The sequence below is a fragment of the Pteronotus mesoamericanus genome, unplaced genomic scaffold, assembly GCF_021234165.1.
Source record: "Pteronotus mesoamericanus isolate MK-2021 breed Mesoamerican mustached bat unplaced genomic scaffold, CSHL_Meso_final contig_130, whole genome shotgun sequence".
NCBI lineage: Eukaryota > Metazoa > Chordata > Mammalia > Chiroptera > Mormoopidae > Pteronotus > Pteronotus mesoamericanus.
In genome coordinates, this window is record NW_026555060.1 from 12,932,867 (window position 1) to 12,946,054 (window position 13,188).

The following is a 13,188-nucleotide window of genomic DNA, read 5'->3' on the forward strand; positions in this document are numbered from 1 at the left end:
ATTAAATGACTTTCTCAAGGTTGCAAAGCTGTAATAAGCAAAAACTCAACAATCCGCCCTTTACTGCTACACTTTTAAGCTTTCAGTGGAAGCAGAGCTGGTACTAATTGGCTCAACTACTGAAGCAAAGCCAATACCAATTAGCTTGTCTTTGTAAGCAGGTAGCAGTTTGTCCTCACATGCACAGTGGAAAAAGTTTAGCTTTGCCCACAGGGAAGAGTGGGGGAGGGGTGTTGCCATCATGGATGGGCTGGGATCTTGCATACCACTGCATTCCTCCACGTCTCTAAATAGCTCTACTGTATGGGTAAGACTAGTGAATCCCATCTCCCAACAACCTTGATGAAGCCAACAGATGTTTGAAACAAGTATGAAATTTAATTTTAGACCTAGCAAGTTCAAATAAATCACTCACCATCAGTAAACAGAATTTGTTCCTCCATGGGAAACAGTGTAATCTCTCCAAGTGAAAAAAAAAATTTTTTTTCAAGAACATACACACATAACTTGAAGGTACTTTATTAAGATTAAAGGTTTTCCATAACATTTATTTATAAATCCTTACTAGTCAAAAGGAAAATAAATAGTAAATATATGTATCTTCAGGAAGCTTTTAACAACATAGTTTTGTAAATCTGAGAAGTTTCCACGTTCATCAGTTTTAAATTATTACCATTTAGATACATTCAACCATTATGCTATACCAGAAATGTCAGCCTAAAAGAATCAAGAACATCTATATTGGTAGGTAAAATAATAGCAAAAAACTGTATTTCAATTCCACATTTTTATTTTTAACCAACTCTTCATTTGTTGACCATGGGAATGTAGAATTTTCTTCATCTTGGATTTTAAATATACAGACTTAAAAAAACTAAACATTCCTCTTCTCTCAACAGTGGCTGACACTCTGTCTTGGGAGCAGCTACTCAAAGAACTAGCGCAGTGAGGCGCACAGCACGAGCATCCTTGCTGCGGGGGACCGGGGGTGCAGAAGGTGCAGAATCAAGCGCCTTCTGTCCCAGTTAAATCAACCAGCCTTGGAGTTGGCCTTGCCTTTTTAAATTATAACCAGATCTCTTTGTAAGCATCAAAATGGCCATGTAAACATCACCTGCCAGACCATGTACACTACCTGATAAAGGATTCCTCAAAGTGCCCCCTTTCATTACTTTCAAGGTTATTTTTCAGCTCTAGTCTAAAAGGGAGAAAGGTCTGGGCAGTTGTATTTTTATAACACCTTCTTCGATCACCAGAAAAAAAGGGCTGGGCCTCCACCCCCTTACACTATCTCTACCCCCACAGTAAAGAACTGAGGCAGTTATCTGCAAATAAGAAAAACCCATGTAGATATTTCAGAAGAAATAATTTGGATTGCCGAGTCATTCATGTGATTGCCTAAATTATTACACACTTCCCATTACTCTTTGTGTAGGAAATCTTGCTTTTAAGGATATTTTTGTCAATAGTCAACCAAGTAAGGCTTGTATTTTCTTAGACTAGCCACACAACTTTAAGTATGGCTTTAGTATCAGCTTTGGCAATCCCATCCCCTTTCTTTAAAAAACTATATTGAACTATATTGTTTGCTTACTATTTAGTTAATAAACATAGAAATCATTGTTTGGATTATGTTGTTAAGTAAACATTTAGTCTGATTATCTAAATATTTTGGTGTATGTATCAAAGTCATTACAGTAGTTTTTGTCTCTCCTTCTAATATGAAATTTGACATGTCTCAAGAAAACCCAGTGGCCAATGCTACCAAATGTGCAGTGCATATATAACACACTAATGGGTCTATCTGTGTAAGAATAAAGGTCAAGTATTTACATGGAATGCTGACCCTGACTTATAAAACACTATTTTCAGTTATGTCATCTATACATATAATTTATTTTACGAATAGCCCCATTTAATAATTAAAAAAATATGCCTTTCAAATAGTTCATAAATATATAAAATTCACTACACTCTATTTTTCTTAAACATGACACCTAAACTTTACAAATCAACAAAAATATCTTTTCCTATCTGAAAGTCACAGATGCAAAGGTTTTTTGATTGGTAGGATCTTATTTATTGCATGCAAGAATGGCAAGACACATTCTCCTATAACTTACGGACATTTCTATTATTTTGAGCTATGTAATTTACTTGCTGAAGATCAGCAGTATCAAAGGAAAATGAGAGATCTCATCTAAATATTTACATTATAAAAGCCTTTCTTAAACGTCTTAAAAATGGCATGATTAGGATGGTCTGGCAAGTGTCAAGAATTATTTTGATGTTGAATAAATAAGTTAAAAACACATGGAAAGTTTCCAGAAATATGTCTTAGTACAATTTAAATATATGGTGATAAATTGTATATATTTGAACATTTTTCTTTAATTGTATCTTCTTTAACTATATTTCCTATTCTTTTAGAATAGGAATCACATTTCTATAATTTATTAGGAAAATCCAAAGCCAGAAATATTATCTAAGGCTATACAAATAAAAATGCCCTTTGTAATCATTTCTTGCCCCATGATATCAACATTTTAAGATTAACGCTGTAAGGAAAATTTTTAGTTACATATATAATAAATGTTCAGTCTGTTTTCCCTTACTAAATATTTGTTGAGTTGCTGATATGTATTCCCAAGGCCTTCTCAAGCTACAACATGAAGGCAACTAAGGCAGGATTTCAATAATTCCTTTAAGAATGATTTTTCAATGCACACGCTGTGAACATAATGTATAGGTCTTCGAATTACAACATAAGTTTCATTATAACATTGATAAGATGTGTTAAAAACTTAACTCCTGTTTATATTAATTAGCCTATGGTAAAATTGATTACCTTATATGTCCTTAAATATCCACTATGGATTTTAAGTGAGGACTTCCTGTACTGTATGTACATAACAAAAAGGTTGCACTTTTTAGAATAGAAAGAAGATGCCCATGATGATCCACCTAAAAAACAGCAAAGCTGTCCTGTCTGCCTGGGGCTGCTCAAGGCTGCTAAGTTAATTCTTTTAAAAAAAAATTAAAATTTATTTACTGATTTTGAAAGAGAGAGAAGGGAGGAAGGGAAGGGGAGAAGAAGGGGGAGAAGGGAGGGGTGAGAGAGGGAGGGGGAGGGGAAGAGAGAGAGAGAGAGAGAGAGAGAGAGAGAGCGAGAGAAACATCGATTTATTGTTCCACTTACTGATTCCTTCATTGGTTGATTCTTTGTATGTGCCCTGACCAGGGATCAAACCAGCAACCCTGGCATATAGAGATGATGCTCTAACCAACTGAGAAAACCAGCCAATTCCCTAAGTTAATTCTTTCAACTGCTAACATGTAGACTTGATGGCAGTGACCATGTCTGAGACTGGCTGAAGCACTGAACTCTAATATTTATTCTCCAGCCATGTCTCTCTAAAAAGTTCAACCTCATCTTGGAGAAAGAGCTATATATTAAAGACATACATAAAGTCCAAAGCTTTGCTCGGAATACAGTACTGTGCAAATTTCAATTTTGGATCTTACACTCAAAAACTGTGCTTGAAATAAGGCTATAAAAAAAGATGCAAACAAAACCAACATTCAGTTTTAACCACGACTGCACATCTATGACAGTGATACAGATTTTTTTTAAAAAACCCTACCACCAAAATGGTAACTGACTTAATCATATACTGTACAAAAAAAAGATGATTATGGAAATTTCTCTTCGTTATGAATGCAACCAGCTCACTGGGACCCAATGAGTCTCTGTCTCTAATTTGTCAAAAGTTGTTTTTAGCTCTTTGAATGCCGTGGTGAGATCATCATTTACTATAGTTTTGTCAAAGAGATGACCATATTGATTTTCCATTATCTGTGCTGATTTAATCATTTCTTGAAAGTCTTCTTCCTACAAAAGGGAGTATTTTTTTAAAGTGATTAACCAGGCAATTATATCACTTCACATCAGAGCAAACATTCCATCACTGGTTTATCTAATGCTGTTCTGTATCCATTCTTTTACCTCAGCCAGAAATGAAAATCACCCTCTTTAATTACAAGTTCTTCCAGAAGCCATAATTCCTAGTACTACTCCTCTGATGTGCTTGTAACTGAACTGCTCTGACAAAAGTCAAAACTTCCATCTTACCTGGAGTTCAGGATAATCGGTCGCTAACTTACCATTATAGGGCTATCTCAGGGTTAAAATAGCTACGGGGGAGGGTTGGGAAGAGCCATTTACTCTGATGCTGCATTATTTATGCTTATTCACAGCAAGGAATTTATAACTACTTTTTCAGAACTGGATACATTTATAAAAGGACAGTTATCAAGTCCTTCCTGTGTTTCACTGAAAGTGAGTAAGATGCCCTTCATACTCACATTTTTGAGCCAGGAAATATTTTAGTTGATTATATAACTCGACTATATAGCCATATATAAACGTGAGTTAAATCCTAAAACTATATTATCATTTATTATCTCCACTGAGAAACCTTTACATTTATAAATAGTACAAGAACTCTTTACATTACAACATACTGAAGTAATTTCAAGTCCACATTTCAATGTCACAGGATATTTCACAACAGAAAATTTAACTAACATCATATGACAATACCTATTTAGCATGGATATGTACTGCCGGTATTTTAGAAAAAAGACACAACAAATATTGGGAATCAAAAGTATAATCTGTATTTTTGTAAACAGATTTAATAGTGTAACAACACACTGAGGTTAAAGATGAGTTAATTAAGAGAGTAAGGGGGGAAAAAGCTCTTGACATTTAATTTCTTTGCTTTTTATTTTTGGTCCTAATGTAGAATACATTATCATATAATAAGAAACGATGAAATGAAAGGCCTCGTTGGAAATCACTGTAATAATTAACATACCACAGTTGCTATAGAAAATGTAAATATTATTGAATAATCACGAGTCTACTTGCTCTATACCCAAAATGATACTTTTTCCTTTATTATGCTAAATACTGTTGATGCAAAAAGACAAAATAGTTAAATTATTGAAATTTTCACCTAGACTATTAATGATAAATAGCAACTAACTTTGGTTTTTTTTCCCTGTAAAAATAAGGGAAGTCTGAAAACTAAGTGGTCTAACTTTTATATCAATGGCCTACAAAAATTTTTTAAGTATGCAAAATAGTTTTAAGTCAATATAATATGAAGATCCATCCATGGAAGCACAAAAAGCAATTATACTACAATCACTCAAAATGTATGTATCCAAATACAATTCTATACTATAGATTTTGGATCACTTCATCTATTATAGTCTTCCTAAGGTAGTTGCTACTGCATATATAATTTTATGTCCTGCTTATGTATTTTCATTAAAGCATCATCATACTTACTGTAAAGGGCTTTGCAGCACCCTGGTCATCTCTGCTGGAAATAATCTTTGCATTTTTTCTCGTCTCCCTCAAACGCTCTATTGATGGAGGCTTTATAAATATGACATAGGGCTTAAATTCTAGTGTCCTTAAATGCTTCACTGTCTGCAAGGAAGAAAATAAGGTTCTTATATTTATCCCTAAGGTCATGAGCAACTTTTACTATACAATGAACTTTTCTTCCCAAGGAGAAAATTTCTTATTTTCTTATCAAGGTCTGTTGATCTTTCAATATATCGTTCAATCAGTTGTTGACAATTAAATGTAATAAATCTCCCTGAAAAGATGATGAAGAATGTAACTTGCCTTCAAAAATGTTTTGAAATATGCCATAATTAATACTGAACCAAAACAGCTAGAAATGCCATGAAGCTGATTTTTAAATCAAATACTCAAAAGATGCTATAAATTGGATAATCTTCTGTACATGAAAGTCTTTCAACAATCCCATGTAAGTCTCTTCCTGATTTCAGGCATGAGTTCTCTTCCTCTTCCCTTCCGCCCTTCAGAGTGCCCTGAAAGGGCAAGCCTCCTGCTCTCCATGAAGCCTGTCAATGCTCCTCCAGCCACTATTTTTTTATTTTTACACTATGTTTCTGGGGACTCATCTGTAATCAAGGGCTGCTGATAGAAGAATGAGAGTTGAGACACCTTGAGAATACGAATATAAATCCCCGGAAAGGTTAGGCAGATGCGTTAAGGGGTGTGCATGTTTATAGCGGGTTGAGGGACAGGAGACAGAGGGGCTGGTGAGGCCCTGAGAATGCCCCCCCAAAGGGAGCATTCCCCACCAAGGGAGTTGAGAACAATGAGCCCCAGGACACCAGCAGAGAGGCTCTGCTCAAGCAAGTGTGTGCCCCACTCATCGCTGGTGACTAAGTTAAGAGTCAGCCACCCTACTGACTCTTGTTTGAGGTACACAGCTTCTCCAGGTCATTCTAGCTCTTGGAGGTTTGCACCCGGGGGTGCGCCATCCCTAGTGTGAGAATCTGGCCCCTAGGAAATGAGGAAAACGCTGTGGGTCAGGTTTCTGCTGGAGACTCTCTGGTATTACAGGAACTGAGTGGCTTTATCCACCGGCACTCTCAGTACACAGCATTTATAAGACTTCTCAGGATGCAAAGCGGGTCATGCTGTAAAATTCCTGTGAAATGCCGCACTGCTCTAGTTACATGCACAAAACCAAAATCTAGGATATATACAGAACCAAAATCAAAGAAAGAGGACTGAGAACCAAACTGTCCCTTGTTTAGAATTTTAAAAAAACATGATAACATGTAAGAATCCATTATACATATAATGTAACATTTTTAAAAATATGAAACATATAAAAGAAAATCTTAAGAGTCATACTTGGCAAAAACTGAATATAAACAAGACTTTCACACACATACATCTCGAGGCTTCCCCTACTCCTCTTTTCTAAGAATATTATGGACCTTTTGTCCACCAAAGACATCTCAGATTAATTGAAATGCTTTTGTCATCTTAGCACAGGCACATAGATGCCCAACATGAGTAGACTTCACATTTATCCCATAATGAGAGGCTGACATAAAGCGCAATGGATTACACGAGCCAAAAGGGTGTTAAATAGTCCATTGTTTACTTACATGAGGTTGAACATCCAACAAACAGACTTTGTTTTTAGCTAAGACAGACCGAACTGAGTCTATACTTGTGCCATAGTAGTTGTTTTTATATTCACCATATTCAATAAACCTGTAGAAAATTAGAAATGTATTAGAATCATTTATGAATTAAATATATATAGGTAGCAAGACATAATTCATATATAAAAGATATTTTTGCTGAACATGAACATTTTTTACTGTGTTTAATAAAATAAATAGAGCCAAGTACTCCAGAATGTCAATTAAAAAAATCTTAATTTACATTTTCAAATCAGTAACACTTGCTTGTATTACACTTAAGCAGAAAAAAGGACTTTAGTCCAGCCGTACGCTAATGTTTTCCATCACCTCTTTTTCAGAACTAATGCAATGCAATAAAATAGTGAATAAGGCAAACAATAGAAACTACTGAAATTTCACTGCACTCTACAGAATAACCGAGCTCAGCTTTAGAACTAAGGAGGAACTAGTTGGTGGCTAATGGAACCAGGGCAGCCGATTATGTGCTATAAAAACATAATTGCTGTGCCAAACACGAAAAAAGCATTTTGATGTTTCAGTAAAATTCCACAATCCTGCATTAAAACACACATTGCTCCCTAATACTCTAAAATATACATGCTTAAGCAAATGGAAGACCTGGGGAGAGGGGATGTAGGACTAGCTAAAGGATATGATACTAGCAAAGATGATTAACACTATTGCAACTTTTTGAAAAGCCAGAGAGAGAGAGAGAGAGAGAGAGAGAGGGAGGTGTGTGGCTCTACTACATATTTGCTGTTTTTTTAAAATAAAATTCTATCTAAAATATATATTAAAATTTAAATAGTGGGGAAAGGATCACAATCAGATACTCGCAAGTACTAACTCAGTTATCACCTTTTTATTGGTTTCAAATATTAGAAATATTAAAACACATTTCAAATGGAGGGGAATTCTCAGTTGTCTAAAACTGGATATACAGGCATACACTTAAAAACAAGTCATACAAAATTATAAAGTAAGTTCTACTTACTTGTTATTTTGTACATCTGTCTCAAACAAATGCTTGGAAATGAAAATATATTCAACACCATCAATCTCCTGGCTTCTTCTTGCTCTGGTAGTGTCTATGATTTAATTAAAAAGGGTTTAAGAGAAGTCTACATCAATCACCCTAAGGAAAATACTAAAAAAAGAAATCATCCTGTATTTAATTAAAGTATTTTTCTTAAATAAGATTTTAAAACATATAAGAAAGCAAATTAGTTAACAAACTATAGTAAAATTTCATTTGGATTTATCACTAATATTAAAATCATACTGATTTGAAGGTGGGTTCAAAATTAAATTGCATTATGCCTGTGCTATTAGTTTTTGAAGGTACTCTTACATTGATTAAATAAAAATGGTATTCCTTTCAAATAATATACTTATTATTGTTAATTACTGGTCTTTATTCATTAAAGCAAGTCTAATGCCCACTAGGTTGCTAAGGTAAACTCAAATTATTTTACTATCTTCCACACCCATCACATAGTATATTCCATCAATGTTTTATATTACTAACTGAAGAAAGTCATAGCCTTCTATGTGTTCTTCATTCCTTCTTTGCAAAATTATAAGTATCTTCTTGGAATACTACTGAACTTCCAAACTTTCAATAATTTTGCCTAATTATTTCATACTGAATTATAATAGAGCAGAAAAATACAGGATTAACTTCAAAAACAAACAAACAAAAAACCCTCTAAGGAGCTGCAGTGCCAACATGGCAAGTGAAAAACCAACTACAGTCCATAATTCCTGATGATTACAACTAAAATCTCTGGACCCAAAACAACTACCTAAATACTCTGAAAATAGATAAAGAAGGTAGACTGGGAGGAGAGTCAACATAAATGAGCAAGAGTTTAACCTTTATTTCTTCTTAGTTTTGCCCTCAGGGTGAGATCATTCACGGACTTCATGGCAGGAAATGTGTCACTAGTTTTTAATAGAAACTCTGACTTTTTGGTTAAAAGAACCAGGAGAAAAAAGCTCCTGTGAGTTGAAGAATGTGGAGGGAATCCATGAAGGAAGAAAGCTGGAGAAGGATATCTAATTCTGTGTATCAACCCACACTAGTTTAAGAATAATCCCTGAGCTATACCCATGCAGTTCAGACTCCAACCAGCAGAGCAAAGTTTTAGGAAGTGAACTGAGAGTAGAATATACAAGTATCAGCCTCACCTATGAATAACAAAAGTACAGAACACACCCAAACCAATGTAGAAAAGGCTTACAGAACTGAGCTGAGAGTTGAACTACATGCACAAGTTTCAGATTAATCCCTGAACTAAAGGTGACAAAGAAGACTCAAACCAACAAAGCAAAAGTTTAGAAAACTGAAGTGACATTGAAACCACAACTCATAAAAAATGACAGAAGTTGTGGTCTGCACTAGCAATCTTCGACTGGTGTACAGCAGCAGGCACACTGGTGAGCCACAGAATTTTTTAAATATTTAACACCTGACCATTTAGTCAGGGGCACTGACCTCTTTTCCCTTAGACTGTCAAAATAAAAAAGTGACAGCAGCCAAAACAACAAAAGCTGACCAGTGGCAATGAATCAAAACTATACCTATTTTTTTGTCAGATCAGTAAAACAATATGATTTTTTGGTGTGCCTTATAATCTTAGTAATTAGTTTATGTGTGCCATGAGATTGAAAATCCCTGGTCTGAACATAAACTGGTTGATTATTTGCTAAAAGGAAACACTGTCCATAATATTGTAACATGATCTAGAGTTATAGATACAACATTGAATTTATAACATCAAGAATGCAATTTGAAATTATTCAACATTTAAAAACCAAGAAAATATGACCAGTTCTCAAGGTGAGAGGTAATAGATGGCAACCCTGAAAGATCCAGAATTAAGAACTATCAGACAAAAACTTTAAACAATGATTATAATAACTGTGCTTCATTAGGTAAACACACCTGAAATTTAAAAAAAAAAAAGCAGAGAAATAAAAATGACAGGAAGAACAAAGTGAAAATTTTAGAACCGAAAAAGACAATATCTAACAGAAGCAAAGCATTAGATGGGCTCATACCAGAATCGAGATGACAGAGAAGAGCCAGTGAACTTGAAAACAGATCAATAGAAATTATAAAATCTGAGCAGCAAAGAGAAAAAAATTTAAAAAATACAAATAGAGCCCCAAATAGAGACCTGTGTGAAAATATTGAGATGTCTAACATATGTGTAATTGGGATGCGAAAAGGAGAACAAAAAAAACATACAAGCAATAAATGTACTTTAAGAAATAATGTCTAAAACTGCTAAAATCTGGTTAAAGAACAATTTTTATAAATTTCAGAAGCTCAACAAATCCCAAACAGGATAAATTCAAAGAAATAAATTCAAAGAAAATAATGCCTAGACATAAGCATAACCAAACTGCTAAAAGCCAAACAAACAAACAAACAAACAAAAAAACTTGAAAGCATGTAGAAAAAAACTAACAATACACACATGGGAGTAGTGATTTCAGTGAGTACATATTTCTTATAAGTTATAAAAACAAGAAATCATTGAAATAATATCTGTAAAATATTGAAAGAAAAGAGCTATCAACCAAAATATCTTTCAGGAATAAAGGCAAAACACTTTCTCAGATGAAGAGAAACTAATAGAATTCACCACCAGCATATTTGCTCTAAAAAAAAATCTGCAGAAGCCTTTTTAAACTTTCAGGGATGAAGAAAGAGCAATAAAAGGAATAACTACTGGAAGTTGAAAAAGTACAGATTACTTTCTTCCTCTTAAGTTCTTTAAAATATGTATGACTGATTTAAAGTAAAAGTTACAGTATGATGGAGTTTTCAATGTATGCAAATATAATACATTTGACAACTACCACAAAAAGATAGGAGTGGGAGTAAAGGGACTTATGATTGCAAAGTTTCTATATTTTATGTGAAAAGGCAAAAAGATAACTCTAAGTAGACTGTAAATAGGTGTATGCATACTGCAATCCCTAGAGCAACCAGTAGAAAAGTAATAAATGGACTACTAAAAAGCATTCAAATAAAAAAAAATGGTAGAAGGGAAGAAAAAGAAAACAAAAGATGGGATAAATAGAAAACAAATAGTAAAATAGTAGCTTAAATTCAGTCATTGCCATAATTCAGTAAATATTAATGGTCTACATATACTCCAGTTAAAAGGCAGAGAAATAAAATGGGTAAAAAAGGAAGACCTTAGTACATGCTGGGTATAAGTCTACCAGAAAGACACATTAAATATAGACACAGAACTGTTGAAAGCAAACAGACAGAAGACAATATACAGTATGTTCTCATTTAATGTCATTGATAGGTTCTATGACTTCAAGAAAAATGACATATAACAAAGCCAATTTTACCATGAGCTAATTGGTAAAGTAAGAGTTAAATTACTAAGCCATCTCATCAATGTTATAACTAAACTATTTGAACAAAGTGACATTATTCAAGGACCTGCTGTACCATGTAAACAGTAAGCTTAAGAAGGATGCAGTGGCTACTTTATTATAAGATAAAAGAGACTTCAAGACAAAGAGTATTACCAGAGATAAAGAGAAACATTTCATAATGACAAAAAGGAAATATATAACAATTATAAATTTGTATACACATAATAAATCTTTAAAATACAAAGCAAAATCTGGCTGATCTAAATGGAGAAACAAACAAATTCCAATTCAGAACAGGACATTTTAATGCCTCTCTCTCAACAATGGATAGAAGTAGACAAAATGTCATAAGATACAGGTAATCTGAACATTACCAACCTCCTGGGGCTAATTAACATCTATATAACATCACATCCAAAAACTTCAGAACACACATTCTTTTCAAGTACACATGGTGCAAAAGATAGATCATATTTTGGATCATAAAAACTCTCAATACTTAAAAGAACCCAATGACAAAGAGTATATTTTCTAACTACAAAATAACTAAATGTAAAACCAAAAGCAGTAAGATATCTAGGAAAACCACTAATATCTAAAAATTAAAAAATTGATCCTCCAAAGATGAAATAACAAAGGAAGTGAGAAAATATTGTGATATTTTTACAATACAACCTGCCAAAATTGTGATATAAAGATAACATAGGTGTTTAATGGGAAATGTGTAGTTGTAAATACTTATTTTAGCAAAGAAGATCTAAAATCAATGACTGAAGGTTCATCTTAAAATTGCTAGAAACAAAAGAACAAAGTAAACCCAAAGCAAGTATAAGGAGAAAGTAATAACAAACAGAAATTAACAATATAGAAAGAAAAATAGGCACACTAAGGAAAACCAAACAACAAAATTTAAAAACCTAATTAAACTGGTCAAGAAACAAAGAGGGAACAAACGTAGCCAATATAAAGAATCAAAAAGAAGTTATTACCACAGACTCTATGGGTATTCAAAAGGTTAAGAGAGTATTATGTACTACCTTATGCCAACATATTTGACAATTTAGATGAAATGGATAAATTTCTTGAGAAATACAATGAATCAAAATTAAAACAAGAGACTAAATTTTTAAATAGGCCTGTATCTATTAGTTATATCAAATATATTTTTAAAAACCTTCCCCACCCTAACTGGTGTGGCTCAGTTGGTTAGGCGTTGTCCTGGAAAGCGACAGATCTCCAGTTCGTTTCCCAGTCAGGGCACATGCCTCGATTTAGGGTTCAGTCCTTGGCTGGAGCAGGTATGAGAAGCAATCGATTGATGTTTCTCTCTCACATTGATGTTTCTTTCCCTCTCTTTCTCCCTCCCTTCTCCTGTCTCTAAAAATAAATAAATAAAATCTTTAAAAAACACACACAAACTAACCTTCCCCAAAAGAAAACCCCAGGCCTAGATGATAATGATGATGTCTATCTACCATTCAAGGATGAAATATCATGATTCTTACATAAACATTTTTGGCAAATAAGAGGAAGAATCACTACTTAACTCATTTTATGATATTAGTACAGCTCTAATAATAAAATCTAACAAGGACATTAGGAAAGATTATAGACCAATATCCATCATAAATTTAGATGCAAAAGTCAACAAAAATATTAGAAGTCAAATTCAATAATATATATATTTCTAAAAAACAGTTGATGATGACCAAGTAGAGGCTATCTCAG

At 33.7% G+C, this 13,188-nt stretch overlaps 1 protein-coding gene across 3 annotated transcripts in view; it reads right to left on the reverse strand.

Moving 5' to 3' along the window:
• Positions 1-573: 573 nt before the first annotated feature.
• MPP7 (MAGUK p55 scaffold protein 7) overlaps positions 574-13,188 on the reverse strand; it is a 247,737-nt gene continuing 235,122 nt past the window's right edge. For all 3 annotated transcript variants that reach the window (XM_054592269.1, XM_054592278.1, XM_054592262.1), the window contains 4 exons: positions 8,048-8,141; positions 7,012-7,120; positions 5,360-5,503; positions 574-3,892 (listed from right to left, as the gene is read on the reverse strand). In XM_054592269.1, coding sequence (XP_054448244.1) covers positions 3,713-3,892; positions 5,360-5,503; positions 7,012-7,120; positions 8,048-8,141 — 527 coding nt within the window. In that variant the 3' untranslated portion in view covers positions 574-3,712. The remainder of the gene's footprint in view (positions 3,893-5,359; positions 5,504-7,011; positions 7,121-8,047; positions 8,142-13,188) is intronic.